This window comes from Sceloporus undulatus, chromosome 7, assembly GCF_019175285.1.
Source record: "Sceloporus undulatus isolate JIND9_A2432 ecotype Alabama chromosome 7, SceUnd_v1.1, whole genome shotgun sequence".
Classification (NCBI taxonomy): domain Eukaryota; kingdom Metazoa; phylum Chordata; class Lepidosauria; order Squamata; family Phrynosomatidae; genus Sceloporus; species Sceloporus undulatus.
This window is the reverse complement of record NC_056528.1, coordinates 13,613,333-13,636,358: the sequence shown is the minus strand read 5'-3', so window position 1 is coordinate 13,636,358 and position 23,026 is coordinate 13,613,333. Positions and strand designations below refer to the sequence as shown.

General features: G+C 45.3%; 3 protein-coding genes across 6 annotated transcripts in view; all 3 read left to right on the top strand.

The window, feature by feature from the left end:
* The window catches only part of FAM102A (family with sequence similarity 102 member A), a 33,882-nt gene extending 25,005 nt beyond the window's left edge, over positions 1 to 8,877 (top strand). For 2 of the 4 annotated variants that reach the window (XM_042478238.1, XM_042478240.1), the window contains 5 exons: positions 438 to 627; positions 1,179 to 1,300; positions 2,079 to 2,148; positions 3,076 to 3,101; positions 3,231 to 8,877. In XM_042478238.1, coding sequence (XP_042334172.1) covers positions 438 to 627; positions 1,179 to 1,300; positions 2,079 to 2,148; positions 3,076 to 3,101; positions 3,231 to 3,262 — 440 coding nt within the window. In that variant the 3' untranslated portion in view covers positions 3,263 to 8,877. The remainder of the gene's footprint in view (positions 1 to 437; positions 628 to 1,178; positions 1,301 to 2,078; positions 2,149 to 3,075; positions 3,102 to 3,230) is intronic. The other 2 variants (XM_042478241.1, XM_042478239.1) reach the window with 1 other exon arrangement.
* Positions 8,878 to 11,004: 2,127 nt separating this feature from the next.
* DPM2 (dolichyl-phosphate mannosyltransferase subunit 2, regulatory) lies at positions 11,005 to 15,143 on the top strand. Its single transcript, XM_042478242.1, has 4 exons — positions 11,005 to 11,139; positions 12,197 to 12,286; positions 13,024 to 13,126; positions 13,885 to 15,143. The coding sequence occupies exons 1-4, from the start codon at positions 11,089 to 11,091 to the stop codon at positions 13,941 to 13,943; spliced, it is 303 nt and encodes a 100-aa protein (XP_042334176.1). The 5' UTR covers positions 11,005 to 11,088; the 3' UTR covers positions 13,944 to 15,143.
* A 479-nt stretch (positions 15,144 to 15,622) lies between these two features.
* On the top strand, positions 15,623 to 22,236 carry PIP5KL1 (phosphatidylinositol-4-phosphate 5-kinase like 1). The gene is made up of 10 exons (XM_042477784.1): positions 15,623 to 16,872; positions 17,903 to 18,106; positions 18,709 to 18,759; positions 18,856 to 19,010; positions 19,222 to 19,346; positions 19,438 to 19,472; positions 19,643 to 19,698; positions 20,323 to 20,435; positions 20,782 to 20,944; positions 21,302 to 22,236. Exons 1-10 carry the CDS (start codon positions 16,867 to 16,869, stop codon positions 21,897 to 21,899), a joined length of 1,506 nt encoding a protein of 501 aa, XP_042333718.1. The 5' UTR covers positions 15,623 to 16,866; the 3' UTR covers positions 21,900 to 22,236.
* Positions 22,237 to 23,026: the final 790 nt, after the last annotated feature.

Sequence of the window (23,026 nt, the reverse complement as noted above, 5' to 3'; positions counted from 1 at the left end):
TCAAGTACCTAACAGCAGAAGCTGAATTTAAACAAACCAAAATGCAGGCAGAAAATAAGTTTAGAATCTCAAAAGGAAGAATATGCATTATTAGGATAGGATAGCCTGATCCTTTCTAATCTATACTAAGAGAGTTAAGAAGCTACTGTATTTTCCAACAATACGTTATCCACCTTTGAAATAAAGCCCTGTTTTGGGGGTGGGAGGCAAGTGGATCCCCAGGTGTTCTTAGACTGCATCTTCCCTCAGCCCCAGCAAGCATAGCCAGTGGAAAGGGATGATGGGAGTTACATTCCAACAACATCTGGAGCTGGGCAGCTGTTTGCCACCATCACTACCCTACTTGATGTGTGGAAGGAACCATGTATACATACTCCTGTTGGTTGTGGTGTGTGGAAATGGGCCACTCATAGTACTTCACTGCTTTCTGTTCCCAGGCTACAGCACTGAGCACTCGCGGTCCTCCAGCATGTCCGATCTGACCCACCGCCGGAACACCTCCACCAGCAGCAGTGCCTCAGGTGGCCTTAGCATGACAGTGGAGTGTCCAGAGGGTGAGCGAGAGCACAAGCCGGAGAAGCCTCCTCGCCCACCAAGACCCAACCTGCTGTCAGAGCGGTCGACCAGGTTGGTATAATAACTGGTTGCTGTAATCCAAGGGTGGGGATCCTGCAGCACTTAACAAAGCCAGTTCGGTGGCCACCAAGAAGGTAGTTTTGGTCTCCTCCCCTTCATTGTGGGGTTTAGAAAATGAGTAGATGGTGTATTATACCACCATGTTCCGGTCCTCAGTTGCTGGTTTGGACTGAGAAGCACATGCATGAATTTTTAAGAACTACATCATGCATAACCCTCAGGCAAAGCATGAATAAGTGAAAAACTATAACAAAAGATGTGGAGCTATACAGAATAAAATATACATGCGAGTCTGCTGTCTCTCATGAAGAGGGCATTAAGTTTTTCAAGTTACATGCTTGAAGTTTTCGTGTTAAAAATGAATAACCCTGTATGCTTTAAAAGAAAAAAGACAGTCCCAGAAACAGAAAGGGAGCCTCAAGGGTAACTCTTTTACAGATGGTACAAGCAGTCCTTATGCACTCCTTTCCTGTTACAGGCAGAAATGAGGCATTATTCACCAGAGCATACCTTCATTCTCCCTCCTTTCTTCTTTCAATCAGGCGGAAAAAGGATTCTGTGGAGAGCCACCCCACATGGGTGGATGACACACGGATTGACGCAGATGATATTGTGGAGAAAATCATGCAGAGTCAGGACTTCACGGATGTCAGTAACACTGAAGGTCAGGCTGCTAGCGTTTACTACATAGAGTTCAGCTCTGCTGCTCCTGGGTTCCGTTTTCTTAGTTTAAGGCCTGGCCAATTATTACTTTGCCTCCTCATGATGAAAAATTAGTCATGCTGTTTATTTATTTGGGCTATTTATACCCTGCTCTTCAGCCACAAAGGCTCTCAGAGCAGTTTACAGATTGTGAATTTGACAGTTCCCTGCCCTCAGGTTTACAATCTAAAAAGACATGACACAAAAGAAGAAAGGAATGACAGCGGGGAAAGAGATCAAGTCCAGCAGATACTGCTGGTTTTTCTTTCCCTTCGAGGCCGAGGCGGTGGCAGTTGGAATGGAGAGAGGGCCTTTCATCTGCCTTTGGGCCTAGACATGGTGGATATGCTTTACATCTGCTTTTTGGATACATATTGACCAAGGTCATAAGTCATCGCGTTGTAGCATTAAATAACCACAGTGGAGTTACTCTGTGCTAGCCCTTTGTTGTTGCTATGTGTCTTCACGGTGACTGACTCATGGTGAACATCACTTCCCCCTTCCTGTTCACTGAGTGATACTTGCCAATCTAGCTCCTAGTGTAGGATGGGCAGCATGTTCTCAAATGTGCTATCGCCAGGCTGCCCTGCACAGAAGACTGTAATTTTGTGACTGAGTGAAATACTAAACACAGAGAAGATTCCCTTGCTCAGCATCATAGCGCTCAGTTTCTGAGAGGCCTCCTGGGGATTGTGGTGGTTATACATTTCATTCTTCCCTTGTTTTGGTTTTCTCTGCAGATAGTAACCTGAGGCTGTTTGTGAGCAGAGATGGCAGAACTACCCTCAGCGGGATACAGCTTGCAAACAGGTACGGTCCCTAAGCAGATGCTGAGGGTGAGGCCTTGTTTGTGCTTGGACCTGTGTTTTGCATGGTGATATTGCACTTATGTGTCCCCTAAGAAGGAAAAGGGGGGGGGGGAATAATGACTTGAAAATACTGGAGAAATAGAAATTATTGGGATGAGAGAGAAAGATCTGGGGCAGTGAAACTAATGCCACTGTTTGGGACACCGCATGCTCAAACTAGAGGTCACCTCAAATCTACAGTATATGCTTCCCTGTCCTATTGCATTGATGAGATAGCCTTCGTCCAAAGAAGACCATTGAGCAATTTGTTGCCTACATTAGAACCGGAGAATCTGAGGCCCTTCAGATATGCCCATGTCCTGCAGCCCTTTCCCATTAGCTGTGCTGATTGGGGCTTCTGGAGTTTGAAGTCTAAACCATTTGAAGCCAGAGTTCCCTCCATTCCTCCATTCGTATTAAGAATTATTCATAGCTCTTTCCCAGCATAACATGAAAATGGTCAGGACTGAACCTGGGCCTTCCTACAAGCAGAGCTTGGGCTTTATCACTGAGCTGTAGCCCCAGTTGTTCATCTTTTGGATTCTGCTCCTCAATAGCATAGATACTATATGCATGTTCTTTTAGCCTGTAATTTGAAGCTGTTAAAGTGCCTGGATGTAGCGATTTCCCTGTTACAGGCCCGTCCTGCCTCCCTCACTGTTCTAGGCTCCATATCTCGGTTCAAGGCATGTGTCCTGTCTACAGACTTATCAGTTCACTAAAGCATGGCATGCAAAGGCAGGGGGGGAGTGACAAATCAGGGAAATTCACCTCAGTGGAAATCCATCTCTTACTACTCTAGAAATGCCCTGCTAATAACGCAGTAAGGTTTGTTATATTAAAGCATTGTCTGTCTGTTTCTCTTTTCTCCACCCACCCACCAAAAAAGCTTTCTGACGTTTGATTTCAGGCCAGGTTAGTTCCCTTCAATTAATAGAACACTTCTTAATTTCATAGCTTAACTTTAGGCTCTTTAGCATGCAACCTGTGCACACCTGTGTACATACATACCTACAATAATGTTTTCTCCCCTTTCTCACACAGAGTCTCATCTGGAGTTTACGAGCCAGTGGTAATTGAAACCCATTAAAATGTGAACAAGATGGGGCAGACCTGCTGGAAACGGTCTCCCGTCCCATCCACTGTTGTGATGGATGCCATTCCTTCCCATCCCCTGCCCTTTCTCCCTCATTCCCTTTTGAACCTTTTCTTCACACAACATTCCAGGCAGGACTTCCCAAAGCTCCTCTCCTTCCCGAAACCGGTCTGTGTGCACTCCAACTGCTGGGAGCAACACTCCAGGGACATAAGCACTTTTGGTTTGAATGTGGGGAGGCTTCGAGACACATCTAAGACAGAAACATCTCCTAATTGTCCTGCCAATCTCAAGTTTCGCCTTGAAATCTTTAAAAAAAAAAACAGCATCCTCTAGGGTGGAAGGAGAAGAAGATCCCACACTCCGTGTCACAGACACTCATTCTGAGCAACAAATTGTCATCTGTGACACCCCTCTGATCCCATCTCTATCTTTCTCAGCCATTGGGTTATACCACTGTGAACACTCCTCCTCCACTACCACCAAAAAGAAAGAAATCTACCTTGTTGAAATTGCATGGGGAGAAGAACTGTTGCTAATGGAATGCAGAAGCGAGGCCAGGACAGCAGCCGTTTGGGGTGCATTAACAAATATGGCTCTGGGCTTTTGCCTTTTGGATTGCAAGAGAATCGCACTTTGGATCGCACTTCGCCATGGGGACTGCAGCTATGACGCAGAAAATGCACCCTTTAAAAAGCCCCCAAGGAACATCCACGAATAGGAAAATAGCTTGGGTTTCCTTTATTCTTTTTTTCTTCCAAAAGTGCATTTCCAAAGTCACTGAGAAGTGGAAGTTCATTGTTTCAGAACAGAGATGATGAATGCCAAGCACCTGTTAGTATCACCAGCTACAGTCTTAGAGAAATCCTCCACCTTTCTCTTGCAGAGCATGGAAGGGGAGACTTGAAAGGGGGCTGTACCCATGAAGAGGCCTGGAAAAAGCTTTTTCCAGGAGCAGAATCCACCCGCTCTCTTTCTACTTGTCATCTGCAACAAACAGCCACTGTTGTATATCAGTTGGGGGTGGTTAAAATGATGAAGCGTCTTGTAGCCCAAGCGATGATGGTGGCTATTTGTTTGAGGCCTGTTTAGAGAAATGATTTTAAACCGTTCCCATATCTAGGTCAGAAAAACAGAAAACGGTTGCTCTTCTGAGCGGGAGGGTTTTGACTCGAAATCTGGGATTTGAGTGTCCATCTTTTGGAACAGGCTGTCTCTTTTCCTCCATGCCTTCTGCCAGTTCTCTCATGGAGAAGCTTTATCCAAAATGGGTGGGCAGGTGACGCCCTCCCTTTCTTGGCCTGCAATTCCCAACAGCCCTCATCAACATAGCCAGTGCTGAGGGATCAGGGGCATTGCAGTCCAAAAACATCTGGGCAGTCACATCTTACCCACCCTGGTCTAAAACGTGCCTGAATCTTTCCGCACACCTGCTTCATTTAGTGTGGCCTTTCCCTACTCTGAGTCCTCTGGACGGGTTGGACTGCAGCCTCCATCTGGCACGCTGGCTGGTGGGTGATGGGAGTTGTTGTCCAAAATCACTTGGCAGGCCAGAGTTTGGGGAAGGCAGAATTAGCAGGTGGATTTGAATCTACTCTGGGCACATGAAATGGAATGAGGCGATAGAATCCTGTCGTTGGTAGAGTGAACTGAGCATTGAAACAACAGAGGTTAGAAGTGCCATTTAATGCTCCCCTTGAGGAAGGAGAATCTCCCTGCAAGCAGAAAGCTAACATAGTTGGGACAAACTTTCTGACCCAGACTTCTCTCTACTCTGCCAGATTTCTATTTGCATGGAGTGTTTCCTTACATAAGGGTTGAAGGTGGAGAACACCTACCATTTGGGGCTCTACTACCTCATTCTCCTGCCTTCACTATGTGCCATCTCTTAGCTATGCTCTATTTTTTTGTACAAAGTGAAAGGCTTAGCTATCACATCTTCCTAGTTTCGCCTAAAGCCATTTCAGGGGATGAGAGGTTTTCTTCTGTAAAAACCTGTGCTTCAGCTTTCCCTCTTTAACCTCCCCACCCCCAAATGCTGAGATGTGGCAGAACAGCTTGTATCCTCAGAGGAAGTGCTCTGAAGAAATCTTGTGACATTCTGATGTTCTGGCGGCTGGATCCAAAATCGGCAACCAGCAGAGCTGGCTGCTGGTTGTGTACCAGCCCTTTGTGTACAGTTTCAGACTATATAAGCTATCTTGATAATGTCACCATCACACACACACACACCCTTCATGTTCCTTGCTGCTACTCGGTGGATAGCACACTCACTGTTTTCAACTCCGCACGGGGGACTCTACTGAGCATGCGGCGGAAGGTGCTACCTTTTTGTCGCTCTACACCGTTGTCCACACACATACATGCACACACACTTTCACATGCAGCAAGGGGTCAGTGGGGATGTCTTAAGTCTTTTTCTCTCCCCTTTGTGTTCCCTTTCGGACTAACAATTGTGCTTGTGTAGCCGCAGTGCAAGGAGTTCGGTTACCCCAGAAGGAATTCAGGGGGACAACTGGGAACCGGCAAGGAAGATCCAGGTTTTTTGCACCACTCTAGTTGCATCTTTGAGTGGCTGCAAGAATAGATGCTCACAACCAAGGCAGCTTTGCTGCAACATCTGGAGGCATGTATTCCTTGGGGGAAAGAAGGAAAGAGCAGCAGGCATGTGTGCCTTTTGCTCTGCCTGTGGCTAGGCCTGTCTCCTTCTATATTTCTTTGGACTTGGCATTTCTTTAGCATAGCCTGGACATGAAAAGAGAGTGAAGTTGCTTCTTCCTTCAGTGGCCAAAGGTTCATTAAGTGTGCAGGGACTGTAAAGTCTATATAGAAAGTAGGGAAGAGCGTTGTCACTTTTATTGTGCTAACTTAGAGATTCTTTGGCCTTATCTCCCAGCACTTTCCAGCTGCTTTTAATCCTTGGCCTTAACATGGGTTACCAAGATGCAACACAGGCCTCTACTATTCTCTGATGTCCAGAGAAATATTGAAACGAAAAGACTTGTCTCGCCCATTGCCCAAATGACTGGGAAGAAGGGTAGGGATGGTCTTTTCTCCTCAGTCTGTTCTGACCTCCTTAAACATGGCACCCTAAAGTGCAGTCCTCTAAAGTGGTAGAGCTGGGAACACGTTTTGACAACAATTCTGCTGCTTCAAATGTTAGCTGTATAGCAGGCATTGTCCTTCTTGGAATGATAGCTGTCCTTCTTTCTAGATGAGTTGGAGATTGTTTGGAGAATGCTCTTCCCTTTTCCTTTTTTTGACTGATGTTTCTCAAAAACCACTGTGGTTCCATCCAGAGACCTTTGCTTTTTTTGTGTTGTTGATCTTGAATTATGTTTATCAACCCAGCGGGCTGGTGTTTTTGCAGCTTTTTTTTAAGTCCTTGTTTCATTGCTATCTTGATTTGTTTTTATTATGATTATGATTATGATTCTTCCTAGCTTTGCCTAGGGGTTTAGGGGCCCAAGAGAGTTCCATCTTTTCTTAATAGTCATGTCTTTCTGAACCTAGTTGTGTCCTAGGTGTTTCCAGGATTTTTGCCAGTGACCCTTTATCTGAAGAAACGTGTTGCTTTTGGTCGTGTAAAAAGCTTTTGCAGGGGCAAAGGCTCGAGTCTGAGCAAGGGAAAATAGCAGAGCTGGTCTCTTCTCCCTCCAAATCCAGTGCCAAATGAGAGCATGAGAGTCAAGTTCAACCAAAACCTTTATTGTTACTATGTTTGGGGGGGGGGGTGTCTATGAAAAACCTGAAGGATTTAGCTTGGGAGTGGTGCTGGCTGGGGTCACATCCATGCTCCGGTCAGTCCACTTCATGGCTGATAAATGAGAGGGGCCCTTTCACATTACAGAATTATAGTGCTATGATTCCACATTAACTGCCATGGCATCCTAGGGCTTGTAGTTTTGGGAAGGAACTAGTGCTCTCTGGTTGAGAATTCTAAGTATCCTTCCCTAAACTGCAAGTCCCAAGGTTTCACAAGGCATCATCAAGTCAAAAGTGAAACCATAGTGCTATAAATGTGCAACGTGAAAGACCAGAACGATGAGGAAAGCAGAAATGGGGAGCTAGAAATCCCCCAATTTTGCCTGGCACAAAATGGTGGGTGACGAATTGTGCCACGGCAAAAGCGCCCGCCTTCCAAATTTGTTCGGCCACTCTCCCAATCTGCTTCAGAGAATTTATTTCCTTTTTGGTATAAGACATGGATGGTTTCTTTTAAGAATGGTTAAGACTCCTAAGGAATGGTTTGGTTTAAGGGTTTGCTTTTTTAAAAAGAAAAATGAGGTTAACATTTCATTCTGTTTATTCTTCCCTCCCCCCCCCCCCCATTTATTTTTTTAAAAAGAAGAAAACGGTGGCTGTGCCAGCGGGTTCTGCGCACAAGCGGTGGACCTCTGGGAGGCTTCACAAACGCGCCCACGAACATCCCACGCCAGGTACGCATTGCGTTAGAGCATCACCCGCATTGTATGCGCCACCCCTCCTGGAGAGGGGAGGCAAAAAGGGGAGAGCGGATCTCTCCCCAGCTTGATCTCAGGAGCTGCTAAACGGATCCAGTGTTCCTTCTTCCCGCTAGCTACAAAAATGACCCACCATTTGCTTTTATTTTTGTCGTCCGCTTGTTTTGAAAGCCCTGTGGACGGGGCGAAAGGTCTCTCGAGGGCCTGATTCCCACACTCTCTGCCTGGTAGCAACGTTTGTGGGATCGGAGCCCTCTCCATCCAAAGGGCTTTACTCTGCAGATGGCCATTCCCTTTGCTAGCCCTTTCCTCTTCCCTTTTCAGCTACTAAGGGGAGAAAGGTCTCCCCAGCCCCATAATCCACCACTTGGAGAAGTAAAAGGAACTGGGAACGTTTTTAAGAGGATAGTCTCTTAATTCTTGACCGTGCTTAAAGAAAAATAAATGTTTGCTAGGGTCTTGTTTTGCTTTTTACGCCCATATTTTTGAGAGGGTTAGAGAGGAAAAAAGAGAGAGCGATCACGTTTATTTTCTTGGAGAGAAAGCGAATAAAAAGAGTTATTGGAGTTCAGACGAGAAGCTGCACTCGGTTTATATTCAGATACTTCTATAGCGGAGAGCGCACGCATGCGCGCGCGTAGATATTTTTTTGGAAAGGGACGAACGGGACTATGCAAAACTTCCAAAATAGCTTGAAGAGATAGTTTTAACACTTTCTAATCTTTAAAAGGAAAAAAAAAAAGAAAGAAAAGCAGATTAAAATCTTTTTTTAAAGACAAAATAAGCGCGCCCTTGCGGTTAAAGAGAAAACAGTCTAGAAGCGGTGTTTAGTTCTGCTGCTCTTGTTATTTTGATTCTTCTTTGGGACGTTCGTGGGGCCGGAGGGGATTGTGGTCTTTCTTCCCCCCCGACACACACACAGTTTTTATCTTGCTCCTCCGGTGTTTTTGTTTTTCTAACGGAATGCTGTGCCGTCTTTGACTCAACCGATCGTGTTTGTATTCTCTGTTAATCTGGTTCCTAATGTAGAGAAGCCACAAATATAAAAGAGGAATTCACTATTATGTCAAACGTCATTACAGTTTTTTGGGGGCAAAATAAAGGTGTTCTGTTTTTCCTTTTTGGTACATCACACCCGAGTTGTCTCGCCTGGTTCCTTCTCGTTTTATTACTTCCGTCTTCTGTGTTTCACGGTTTGTGGATTCCCAGACCACTAAATACAGATTCGCTGAGGTTAGGACTCCTGTGAAAGTGGAAATAACACAAATCAAATAACACTATTTTTTTAACTTCTCTGAATTTCTAGGTCTTCCAAGACAACTCTTTGGTCAACATCTGCCAGAAGGTGACCATAAAATCAAGCTGGGGGGCCTACAAATGCCTAGAGAAGCATTTTCTCTAGTAATCTCTAGGTCCTTCAGTGCAACTCTCTGGTCAAATGTTTGGCAGAGTTGCGCAGGAGGACCTAGAGATTCCTAGAGAGAACAAGTTAATCACATCCGCAAAAGTCAAAGCCACAAATGTGGAGGGATGACTGTATGACACTGATATCTTGGGGTAACTTGGCCCTATAGCAGAGTACAGCTTTGTGGATCTGGGATGACGCTCTACCATTAACACTGATGGTTTCTTACGAATTATTAAAAGAGTCCTCCAAGATTGAAGAGCCAGCTTATGCTTTATAGTAATAAATCTAGTAAGTAATTTTCTTAGCATTGCAAGGCTGCTGTTTCGAAGCCATTCACTTGATCTTGGGAGCCCCTACAAGTTTTACAAGCGAAGTCTGATCCATGTGTGGCGTATGCACAGAGTGTCCAGACGACCTCCTTTTCCAGGACATGGCCTACATTTAAACCTCCTGTCCAGGAGGAATTCCAAAATGTCCTCCATTTTGGAGCATGATGAAGAAGCCCATTGGGTAGCACCATGTTTGCTGTCTTTTTCCCCCTTGGAAGAAACAAATATGTCCCAAGTCTTTTCTGCTGCTGCCCCTAGGAAAAGAAAACAAGTTTAGAAGAATCCATCCTATCCCTCTGTTTTGAGTGAGGACAGGAGAATAGAAATACAGTAAAATAAAAACAATGAAAGGATAATAAAATCCCATACATCATGAAATACAGCTGTTTATATGTGTGCTTTTAGCTTTTATTTGGTACTGTCCTGCATTTTATGGTGCCTGTTCCTCCTTGATGGTGAAGACAGCTGGACAACCTTTGTGTGTATACCCTCCCAACAGTTCACACGTGAAAACTAGGACACTGTGGTCACAAGGAATATCATTAGACTGTGGAGAGTTAATAATGGGGAAGAACACATAATCCAGGAGATGCTTGCAGCTGTTTGCTTTTGCTTAAGTCTCCTGGGAAGGGCAAGGTCCCCCCTTCCTTTCCTCTCCTCACTGCTGAGTTAATGGACTACAAATGATAGTGGTCCACGCTGGCTCCCAATTCAAATGTTGGGTGTGTTGGCTGGGGCTGCTGGGAGTTAGAGTCCCACGTCTGCAGGGCTGCATTTGACCCTCCTAACCTTGCCATAGAGATGCCAGGGAACGTGCCTATTGTGAACCACCACACTTGGCTTGCCAAGAAAGCAACAGTGATAAGTTGGAAACGACTTGAATGCCCAGAACAACATGCAGAAAAGTATCATCTGGGTTTAAAGACCCTTCACCTCAGATACTTACATATATATATATATATATATATACACACACACACACGTGTGTATGAGGTGAAGGGTCTTTAAGCTCAGATAGATAAAAGATATCTAGATTTAAAAACCCTTCACCATATATATGATTTAAAGACATCATCTCATATATGAAGTGAAGGGTTTTTAAATATACACACACACACATATATATATATATATATACACACACACACACACAAGCTATTTGTATATCTGAGGCTAAAGGTCTTTTAAACCCAGAAGTTGAGTTCCGCGCATCGCTCTATGCAGCGCCTATATCTAGGTTTTACAGGGAAGGCCATTTTCCCATAGAGCTAGTCGTCCTAGAGCGTCCGCCGTACCGTCAGCCGCGAGTCTATACGTCATTTCCTGCTCCGCCTGGGGAAGCCATTTTGAAATACACTCTTGCCTGATGGTTGCCATAGCAACCCATAAAGACTTGTTTTAGATTTGAACGGCACCCCCCCCCCAAAAAAAAAGAATACTGTCAAATTACAATGATTTTAGAACCTGCCAATCATCACGGAGGCCCGCCTGGCATTATCAGCCTCCCTTTATGAAACCGAGTCTGTGGCGGCTCAAAATTGCGCATGCGCGGAAGTCTAAGCCCTCGTCTCTATGGTCGTGCGTTCGCTCTATCAAAGAAAACTCTATGAAACCGGAAGTAGATCCTCTTTGGCCGGAAGTTGAGAGCTTGACAATGGTGAGTTTTCTCTCTGCTTTTTTAGTTTTAGGAGAGGACTGGCTAAATTAGGCATTCTGACTCAGGCTGCATCCGCACTGCGGAATTAACTCAGTTTCATACCGCTTTAACTGCCTCAATGCTGTGGCATTCTGGGATATATAGTTCTCCTGGGAGCTGTTCAGCCTTCTCTGGTGCCTCACAAAACATATAAATACATATAATATGTATGTGTGTGTGTGTATATATATATATATCTCCCTCCCAGGTTTCCTTGCCTTGGAGCCCTGGCAGTTAAAGTGGTGTCAAACTGGATTTAATTCTGCAGTGTAGATGCAGCCTTAGCTGAACCTTATAATAATATCATAGAAGAGTTGGAAGAGGCTGCAAGAAGGGCCTCCTCCAGTCCAGTCCCATTCTGCCCTTTAGGACCACAGAGCCTAAGCACAGCTGAAGATGCCAAAGCCACAGATGCTGGTGAAACGTCAGGAACAAGCCCTTCTGGAACACGGCCACAGAGCCCCCAAAACACACACACTTCTGTTGCCATCCTCTGAGGCTAAAAGAGCGTGGCTTGTCCAGACCTTGTCCATAGGTTTCCACAGCCAAAGAGGAGTCTGAACCCAGGTGCTAAAGTCCAACATTTAGTCTACTTCACACCATTTTGGCCCCAATTAAACGTCTTATCAAACTGCAGTTTACACTCACTGTTTGGTCCTTATAGGATTGTTGCAACTTTACAGAGCCAATGTACCTCACACACAAATCAGTGTTGCGATGGTTTAAGTGTTGGCCTGTGACTCCAGAGACCAGGGTTCGAATTTTGGCTCGGTCATGCAAATGCACTGGGAGACCTTGGGCAATAAGTCACACTCTCTCAGCCTCGGAGGATGCCAACAGATCATGCCAAGAAAACCCCTGGATAGGTTGGCTTTAGGGTCACCATAAGTCAGAAACAGCTTGAAGGCACACTACAAGAGCCACAATCCAGAGGACTGTGGTTTGTGGGAGTTTTAAAAAGTGGGATATATAATAAATGAATAACAGATAAACATTTCTTCTTCTTTTTACATTTCAGGCCACTGCGACTGACCAGTTGGTTGGGTACGGCTTGGTAGCCTTCAGCCTCCTCCTCTTTGCTTACTATACCATCTGGATCATCATTTTGGTATGGATTCTGCCAAAGAGACTAGGGCTAGAAAGAGAGACTGAGAGTTTGTGTGACTGGACTGGTGATTTCCATGCCTCTGGTCCAAATCACACTGTAGAAATAATCCAGTTTGAGACAGCTTTAACTTCCCTGCCTCAGTGCCAGGGAATCCTGGGAACTGTAGTTCATTGTCACCCCAGAGAAGGTGTGATGTCTCACAAAACTACACTTCCCAGAATTCCTTACCATTGACCAAATCAATGGATTATTTCCGCAGTGTGTTTTGGACCTATGTTTTACAGATCCATATCTGACATTCTCACAAGTACATGGATGTACTTGAAGCCATAGATCTTCAAAATGAAAACCGGAGCTGAGGGAAAAAGATTGTAGGGAGAATTGCAAAGGCTCTGAGTCGGTGATGTCCAAACTCTGGCCCTCCAGGTGTTTTGGACTTCATCTCCCAGAAGCCTCAGCCACCTTGGCCAATGGTCTGGGATGCTGGGAGCTGCAGTCCAAAAGACCTGGAGGGCCAGAGTTTGGACATCACTGCTCTGAGTATTCGCAACCCCACTTATTATTTGGAAACGCTTGCCTTGCTGGAGCCATGGCTGGTAAGGCTCTGCCAGAATACTTTCCAATAGTGCAAATGAGGGATATTTTGCATTGGTAGCATTGGCTTTTAGGCTTCCTGCTTCCCAGAGGAAGAGGCAGAAAGTTTTGTCCTTGCTAACCTTTTGTGTTTGTCTCTTCAGCCCTTCATTGAGAGCGAACACCTGATTCACACGTTCTTCTTGCCGCGGGAGTATTCTGTCATCATCCCGGTTGTGGCAGGGCTGCTGTTGCTGCTCTTCGTAGGTGAGTCAAGACTGGGCACTTTGTGTCTCTTGGGTGCTCCAGAAAGAATTGCCGTAAGCCTTTCTGAATCATACATGTAAGAGATTCCTGTCTAATTGTGTGTGAGGGGGGTAAAATTCTTCTTTGGAGTCCTTTTCTTCCACTTTGAAAACAGGCAAAGAAGGTCTTGAGTTACAGGCTGCATCTGCACTGCATAAATAATGTCGTTTGTCACCACTTTAACTCTCATGCTATAGAATCCTGGGCTTTGTAGTTTGTTGTGGCATAGGCTTCTATGACAGAGAAGGCTAAATAGCTCACAAAGCTAGAAATCCAAGAATACCACAGCCTTGAGCCATGGCACTTAAAGCGGTGTCAAACTGCATGTTTTCTGTCTTTCAGTTAGTCCCAAAGGTGCTACAAGATCCCTTTGAATGCATTATTTCTGTACTGCAGATTCAGCCATAGTTACAGCCTTTCAACCAGCCTACCAATGAACAAGTGATTGACCATTATGGGATCAGAACATTTGACTAGATAGTCCTTTAATCTGATCCAAAATGGTGGCCCTTGCGCCCTTCACTTAAAACCAGTCAGTAGTATCCACATAGGTTCTTCCTGGCCAATACCCGAAGAGGCGTTGCTGTGGGGCACAACTTCCCTTGCGCTTCTCCACTCCCTCTTCCCCACAGAATGCCCTCTTTTCTTCTTCATCCCCATCTGTATGAACTGTGGAAGGTTTTCCAAAGCATGTGTTTACTTAGCTTCTGTGTCGGCAGGAACTTTTATCGCCGTCATCTCATGGAAGAACCGGAAGGCTGCCAAGAAATCAGCTTAAAGGCGGCAAGGTGGAGGAAGAAGACAAGCAAAGGGAAAAGCTAACAAGAGATTGGCTGGAGTGGCATGTTTCTTTCCTTGTTCAGCCCCTCGGAGCTAGCAGGCAGTGGCTGATGCTGGCAGAGGCAGTGGAATTCGAACACTGTTCTCATCGATGGGTCTCGATCCATCCATAGTTTCCAGTGTTTATGGACCAAAGGGATTTGAAGCAGCTTCTCCTTCAGGAACCCACAGAGATGCTCTTCTGTACCTCCCTCCAAATTCAGATACATAGACTGGGCTAATTTCTCACCTACCCCCATGTCTTCCCTTAATAGGATTATGAGAAACCAGATGTTTGTGGCAACTCCTCCCATGATCCCAATGAAAGTGTTATCCATCTGGGGCAACTCGAGCTTTCTAGAAGACCTCTTTTCTACTCTTCTCCTTTTCCCAACTAGGATTTTATTCAACAGCAGCAGCAGCATTTTTAGGTGGCATAGTTTTAATGCAGGGCCCAGTTGCTGCATTCAGTAGCTGTGTAAGTCAAGAGGGCTAAGCTTCCAGGTTGACCAACAAGTGAATGAGACTCTTCCCAATTGATGTGGAGCCCTTTGAGTTGGCTATTCTAGCTTTGCAAAGAGGGGCACAAAAAGCGCATGAGTGCCCTCTGGTGTCATCCTGGGATGTTGCTCCAGTTTTGAAATGCCTCTTCTTTGGAACCATAAACTGAACTTGGGCTTCTTCTACAGCAGTGATTCCCAAAGTTTGGTCCTCCCTATGTTTTGGACTTCCACTCCCAGAAGCCTTAGCAGCTTGGCCAATACTCAGGAATGCTGGGAGCTGAAGTCCAAAACATCTGGAGGACCAAAGTTTGTGAATCACTCTTGTACAGTTTAAAATCACACATCTGTATTCAGCAAAGTCGGCAGCTTTGCTTCAATAACTGAGGGACAGCCGCAGGCAGAACCATTTTCAAGGTTGCTTTTTGCTGCCATGTTAATTATCCCCTCATCTTTCCATTCAGAAGAAAAAGCAGAGGGATTGTCAGCATTTATCATTGAAGATGGGTCTCTGGTTCAAAACATGTTTAAATCACAATAAACCTATATATTTTTAGGTTTCTGTTTAGAAAATCCACATTTTGGAATTCTATCCTCAGCCTCCATCTGGCAGATGATAATGTTGGAAGCTCTTGTAATAAAGCATGGACCAAATTCTTCATGGATGAAGTTTTGTTATACATTCTGTTGTTTCTTCATTGTTCTCTGATGGCATCGGGAGTCATAGCCATCGGGATCCCTCAGATATATGTTGGGTGTGAGCATTAAAGAAAAAATGACAGCAGAGGTTTGAGGAAATTTAACAAAACACTTTACTTAACAGAAGTCTCAAAAACTGAGGCAAAACAATATGAATGGCACAGTACAAAATCCAGATAGAGCAGCATGCATACATTGTCTTACCATGAAAGCAAGATACAATGAAAGCTCCCACAACCCAGTAGGTCCACAAGGCAATTATACCTTTCTAATTAGTTAATACAATCACCTGGCTTACTTGGCTTATTACCATGGTCTACACCTGCCTGCTCACTAGATTCTCATCCAGTCACAACTTATTACCTGGACAATATATTCCAGAATCATCTTGAAACGTTCACATGTTTACTTTCCATAATGCAAGTTTCTGACTCTTTGAAGGAGAGAAATACACAGGCTGGATTCTGCCCAGTGAACTAGCTCCTATCCCTCAAAGTATGTCTCTGTGTTTAATTATGAGTATTATTTTTCTCCACAAATAATTCACAGAACGATGTACAAACAGCAGAATTGAGAAAATCCCTGCCTTAAATGGGACGGCAAAAGGAAAGAGGGTTGGAAGAGAGAAGGAATGAAAAGCAAACCTAGGTAGTAGGCTCTTGGTTACAGAGTTCAGCAACTTTGTGTGTGCAAAGATGTGCCTTACAGCCACCTGTCGACTTAATGGCAGCCCCATGGATTTTCATAGGGTTTTCTTAGGCAAGGATTATAGGATCTGCTGCCTTTAGGGTTTTTATGCCACCTTGGTAAGTTTAATAGGGAGAATTAATTTAGCTCTTTGCATTAAAGGCCTCGGAGGTTATGGAGGTGCTTTCATCTAGATATCCAAATAAAAGGAAGGACCAGGTTTGGGAAAGTGTGGCCCATGGATTTGCCTATGGCTTCCAGACCTCAATAATATTTCCCCCTAAAAGACTTTTAAAGGATATGGAAACATTGTCACCATGTTTCAACGTCTTTTGGGCCAGTTTAGGTCCAAGAGGCATTTCTAAAAAAACAGAAACTCCCCAAAAATAAAATGAAAGATGACCAAATAAACCAGTAGCTTCCGATTAATGTAGTTAGCTTTGTTTAGACCCACTTCCAGGCTGAATTTCACAGCTATGGACTTCTCCAAATCGCTCCCCTGGTTTTAATAAACACCAATAGACGTTTAATAATAAACCAGCAAAAGCGGGGGCCCTAAGCTGCCTGTCCTCCGTCTCTTTCTGCCGGATCTCCTTTTTTTCAGGATTGGGATAAAAAAAAGAGTTAAACTAAGCCAGGCACACAAGAGAAAATGCTGAGTGTTTTGAATCGTTTCCAGTATTGTGAACTCTTTGGGTGTTTGGCTGGATTGCAAAGCTGGATCCTGCTGATAGAAAAGCAGTCTTAAAAACAAGGTAATGTTTTCAAGCGCCACCCTCTTCCCTTCTGCTTCTTGGCATTGCTGTCAATAGGCTGATGCCACGGTCCTGCTCTGTGCCAGGCTTTTCTGCAGTGCAGCAGACAGAAGCAACGGTGGCAAAGGGAGCGTGGAGAGCTTTCTGTTGTTTCCCCGGGTAATTCTGAATTCGTCAGTTTAAGTCTGAACCTTTCGTCGCTTCTTCTGACAGCGTTTGAATCTTCCTGTCAGTGTTGACTATGGAGGTAAGGCCCTTGATATGCGTTTTGTACCATCCTTAAATGGACAAATTAAAAATATGATAGTTCAGTGATGGCAAACCTATGGCATGCATGCCAGAGGTCGCACTCAGAGCCCTCTCTGTGGGCACATGTGCCATTGCCCCAGCACAGAGTTTGCCAAAGTTTGTTACTAGAAAGCCAGAGGGACATGGCACTTTGCAATAAATAAGTGGGTTTTGGGTTGCAGTTTGGGCACTTGGCCTCTAAAAGGTTCACCATCACTGTGATAGTTGCTGGTGGCAAATCCTAGGTATGGAGTCAGAGGTTGCATTCAAACTATGCGACCTTCCTGGGCCACCTGGACAGAGCTCAGTCCCACCATGCGATGGACCTCTGAGGGCATTCCATGGTTTCTAAGGAGACTAGAACTGTCCGGTGGCCACCATCTTCTCTAGGAAGTGACGGCGGCCGGACGTGATCACAGCTTCAATGCAGACACCCAAAAAGGTAATTCGGCTTTGCATTCCGTTTCTCCAAGATGGTCTCTTTGTGGTCCATCATGTTATGTTTGTGGACCTTCTCTGGCTCAGGCGGCTAGGCCACCATGGTTTGGGATGGGAAGACCATCTCCGATATCCACCCCTCTGTCATAACAGGCTGCTGTGGACCCAAACACAGCCAAAACTTTGCGGGTTTTTCGGGCTATGTGGCCATAGCTTCGGACCAAGAAGCCTTCACCTTCACAGCCATTTTATTTTATTTGTTTCTGCGTAGTGGATTATTATTATTATTATTATTATTATTATTATTATTATTATTATTTTAAACATAAAATATACAAATGTTCATACAGTTTTGAAATACATGGCTCTTCTCTACTTATAACTTCTGGGAAGGGTCTGTTGGAAATAAAATGAGGAGATTTTGGGGATCCTCAGTGGAGGTCCCAAAGGCCACAGTGGATTTGTCAAGATTTGTATTGTTCCCTCAAAGCCAACCATAACCCCAGCAAGAGGTCTCTCAATGGCTAACACTTGGTTGTCCCATTTTCCAGGTCAAGATCCAAGATGCGCGGCGAAAGAGCCAACGGAGCCCTCCCCTAATTATGTACCGAATCCTCTGGAGGATCCATGAGCAATGGAAGCTCTTGGGCTTCTTTGAGATCAACGAGGACCATGAGCTTTACGAATTCACTTGCATGCTGAAGCAAGGCCTCAAGGCTTCGGTCCAAGAAGCTATCGATTCTCCAACAGCCGCGGTGAGTGAGGAGGACCAGGTTTTTGGGGTGCAACCACCTTAACGGAAAGGTGGGCCAAGGGCAGACCGTATCCCATGTCCACGTTTCTTCGGCCTCCTCATTTTTGGCTCACTAGGACTTTTGGAGGCCATTTCTCCCCTATCTCTTTGGCCACTCATGAGCCGTTGGAGCCTCAGGAGCAGGGTGACCAGATGTCCTCCTAGCCGTAAAATGGAGGATGTGGCCAAACAAAAGCCAAAAGCACTCAGAGAAATACAAATCCATGCTTCTTAGTCCTGCTCCAAATGGAGGGCATTTTGGAATCCCTCCTGGACATAAGGCTGAAATGTAAGACATGGGAAAAGGAGGACATGTCTAGTCAACCTGCCCAGGAGTGGGCTTTTTCCAACATAAAGGAACCTGGACATTGATGTTTTGACCCATTTTGAGCCATTTTAGATTCAGGAGGGGGCTTTTTGTTTGGCAAAAGTCCTCTCTTGAGGCTAAAACAGCACAGAAGTGTCACACAGAAGGCACACAACTGGGCCTTGGCTGGTCTTCTTGCAATGCACCTGTCTTTCACAACGGCATTCCTAATCCTTCTTTCTCTTTCTTTCTCCCAGGATGTCAGGAAGCAGTCAGACTTTAGGGCCGTGCTTAAGCAGATCCATGAGGTAGGAGGAAATCACAGAGATGCCCTCAGAATCCCTAATCGCTTGGCTCCTAGGCTAAACTGAACGAAAACCAACATTATTATTTTTTCCCTGCAGGGTTTTGAGATGCGGACGTACGCTGGTCCTGTCTTCGCTTGGTTCCGGCAATTTCTTGGCATGATGGACCCCGATTACCAACAATCGTTGTCTTGTGAGAGCTCCTACCTGCAGTTTATCAGCAACTCCAAGAGCCGTGCTGATTTTTTCCTCACGTAAGAGACACTGCCACAAACAAATGGAAGTGGCCAGAAGTCCACCTTTGGGAATCCACCTTTGGGAAGTTCACCTTTGGGAAATTCTCTTCTGGGAAGTCTACCTCTGGGAAGTCCAACTTTGGGAACGTCCACTTTTGGGTGTGGATGAGGGACCCTCCTCTCCATTTTTCCTGGGGTTGTAACCACCTATCCCTGTTTTTCTCATCAGCAACGACAAACACTTCTTCCTGAAGACCCAGAGTAGGAAGGAGATCCGGTTCCTCCTTACCAACCTGCCCAAATACCTCGACCACATGGAGAGATACCCACACTCCATCCTGGTCAAATTCTTGGGTAAGGGACCCCAGACCTACATGAACAAAACTGAGCCTCAACGGTAACAAGGAATCGTCTCCACTCTCACCCGTTTTCTTCCTTCTAATAGGGGTTCACAGCATAATCATCCCTCCAGAGAAGAAGGTAAGTTCCCATAAGTTGTAACTACCAGTAAAGTCCAAGCAGAACCTCCTGAACAAAAGGTTTATCATACCCAAAGTTCAGAAAATAGACCACAGTTTCCCTAGTCCTCCAGCTAGCATGGCCAGTGTCCACAAGATACAGCTGTAAAATCTCTTTTTTCTCTCTTTTAGAAGTACTTCATCATCATGCAAAGTGTCTTTTATCCTCATGAGAAAATCCTGGAGAGGTGAGTCTCCTACATGTCACCGGTTTGGGGGCTGACACAGAGATGCTTTCATGGGGAGAAAGCCAATGAAGGCATTGCCTCCCCAAATGTGAATCCTGTCCCCCAATGAAATTTTCCTTCAGTCCTTCAATTTCGAGCATTAGAGAGAGAGAGAGATATAAGGATAACCTACCTTGCAGGGATGTTGTGCAGATCCCCAGAGGCTAAATTATTTATGTGTTTATTTATTCGTTTATTTATATTCCTTTTTTCCTTCTTCATTCAATCCTCCTTTTCTCCTGCCAAGGGACCCAAGGCAGCTTACAAAATTTAAAACAAAAGTTGAGCTACAAATGTACTAAGGCTACAAACCAATGCAATGTCTTTTAAAAACACATACTTAAGAAACAAAATACATTTGAAACATAATTTAAAATAGACAGAATAAAACCTGAGCACATTACTTTGAACTATATTCTGCCATAGGATTGTTGTCCTTGTGTGCCTTCAAGTCCTTTCTGACTTATGGCAGTCCTCTCCTGGGTTTTTCTTGGCGAGTTTCTTCATAAAGGTTTTGCCCTTGCCATCCTCTGAGGCTGAGAGAGTGTGAATCTGTCATTTACCTGTCCTTTTTCTCCCTCCCAGGTATGATATTAAAGGATGCGAGGTCAACCGCTGGACAGACGCAGCCCCCGAAGGCAGTGAAGTCATCATGGTCTTCAAGGACCTCAACTTTGGAGATAATACCATCTGCCTTGGTAAGTTTCCTATCCCTGTGAGTCTGAAAACAGCCACTCTTACCTCCAGCAGAGTCACACCTTCGAAGTAACACAAGTCACAATGTTGTTGCCTGTAATGTACAGCCACTCTTGTGTTCCTTCGAGTCGTTGCTGACATATGGCAACCCTAAGGTGAACCTATCACAAGGTTTCCTTAGCAAGTGGAGGGTTTGCCTTTGCCTTCCTCTGAGGCTGAGAGGTCACTCAGTGGGTTTCCATGGCCGAGCGGGGATTCGAACCCTGGTCTCCAGAGTCCTACTCTGATGCTCAAAGTACTACGCTGGCTTTTGGAGTCACTATAGTGATTGTTTTCTCACCCATGCAGAGGAGCAACGTGCCTGGTTTGTACGACAAGTGGAGTTGGACACCCAATTCCTTAAAGAGCTGCATGTGATCGATTACAGCCTCCTGGTAGGACTCCAGCCCCTCCATGAGGATGAGCGGTTCCTGAACAAGGCTCTGGTCGACATCATTGCCAGGACAACAATGTAAGACCTTCTGCAAAATGCATTGGGGCCTGGGCTGTGTGTGTGTGTAGATGGACAGTATCCATTTCTAGCCGATGTGGACAACAGAAAAGACAGATACGGTTGGCCCTCTGCATCCACAGATTCTTTGTTTAGACCCAATGGACGGCATAACATTTGTCCCCCCCCCCATGCAAATAGCAGCATTGATGGACCCTGGGATGGGTGGCAAGGGAAGCCTGTGCCTCTGAGGAGAAGCTACACCCTGGGGCTGCTTCCACTCTTCTTAATGTAGTCCAAAAAAACCCAACAATCATTTTCTAACCTCCGACCGCCTCACAGTCCCATACAGTTTCCTCTTGTGCTTTCTTTGGACAGGTCGGTCAACGATAGCTTCTTCCGTCGCCAGACTTTGCCCTCAACACTGGCCAACGACGGTAGGCCCTCTGTGTCTTCGTACATGGGTCAGGTCTTATCTAGTGCCGACCACTTTTACAAGCTCTCTCCTGAAAGCAAAGGCACCCTCCAGACTGTGCTGGGGCTCTACCTGAAACACCGGCCCAGCACCGAAATTGATATCAACGTTTCGTCGAGAAGCGAGGCTTTTTTGCGAGATGTCCTGGCGCCTTACCTCTTGCGCGGCAACAGCTGCGAGGAGATACCCACCTACTTTGGCCAAATGGACAGCATAGGGAGCAACCACATCAGCCAGGGGTCCACCCTGATTGAAGCCTCTTCTTTCCTTGACCAGAACCTGCGTCTCCTACCCAACTGCCGCAACCCCTTCCACGTGATCGATGGGCCAGAGTACCGCTATTTCGTGGGCATCATTGACCTCTTCACTGTCTTCAGCTTCCGCAAGAAGCTGGAGAGCCTCTGGAAAAGCATCCGCTATAGGAATCAAAGCTTCTCCACGGTTCACCCGGCTTGTTACGCCCAACGGCTGTGCCAATGGGTGGAAAGCCACACAACATGAATGTTAGACAGGGGAAAGAAGGCCCCTTGGTGGGTAGTGGAGAAAGCCATCTTCAGTTTGACACTGGAGTCCTCTTAGGGGAGGGTGCAAGGGACACTGATCCACACAACTCACCCAGCGGGGATGCAAACAACCGAAAACCAGCAAAGATTACGAGACCAAAGGAGATGACTTTTTCCAGGGAGTGATGAATTTCAGGGGCCATTTTGTGACTATCAGGGGGCAGGTTCTGCAGGACAGTGAGGACACAGCTATTCCCCATTCTGGCAGCTGAGTTGTACTTGTAAGGCAGAGTATAGGGCACACCATTTTTTGCCAAATTTCCACACAAACACACACACACACACACACACACACACACACCAACCTGGGGATGAGTGAAGCTGAGACTCGTTGCAACCTTGCTGGACTTGAATGCTGAATCCCGGACTTTGGATCTGGTAGGGCTATATTATGAAACTTGCCGTGAGATAACCATCAAAAGTTTGGGCAAATTTCCCAAGCTCTTGGTAGTAAAAATACAGACAGCTGTAGGGTTTCTTAATGGTGGCCCCGATGAGGTCAGGTGGAATTAAAGATCAGGGACTAGGAAGCATCGAAGAGACCTCAAACAGGTGGTTCCAATTCATGGCAGGAGGAATATGCTTAATTTAAAGAATTGAATAAAATTCCAGAAAAAACGGCTTGCTATTTTTTGGTTATTAGGAAGCACTTGTCTATTATATCCTTAACATTATAAATGCTTGTTTGCTTGAGCAAATTGATCAAACTATTCATGCAAATGGTTTCATATCTTTCTTATAGATATGAAGTCAGGGAAAATAATACAAAAATAACCCGAATGGAAAGTGGGCAAATTCCAAAAGTTAAAAAGGAGTCATTTTTGTCGACTTTCCCTTTGGGTTATTTTTGTGTTATTTCTCTTTCAAGCAAACATGTCTGAAACCATCCTGCATTTGTGTTTTGCCCCCCAAATTTTAAAAGCCCGTTTCTGCATGGGATTTAAGCAATTTGCTCCCATGTGATAAAGTCCTAGGTCAGGGCAAAAAACCTCTTCTAGAACACAGCCATATAACCCAAGAAGCCAAAATAAAACTATGGACGCCGGCCATGAAAGCTTTTGACTT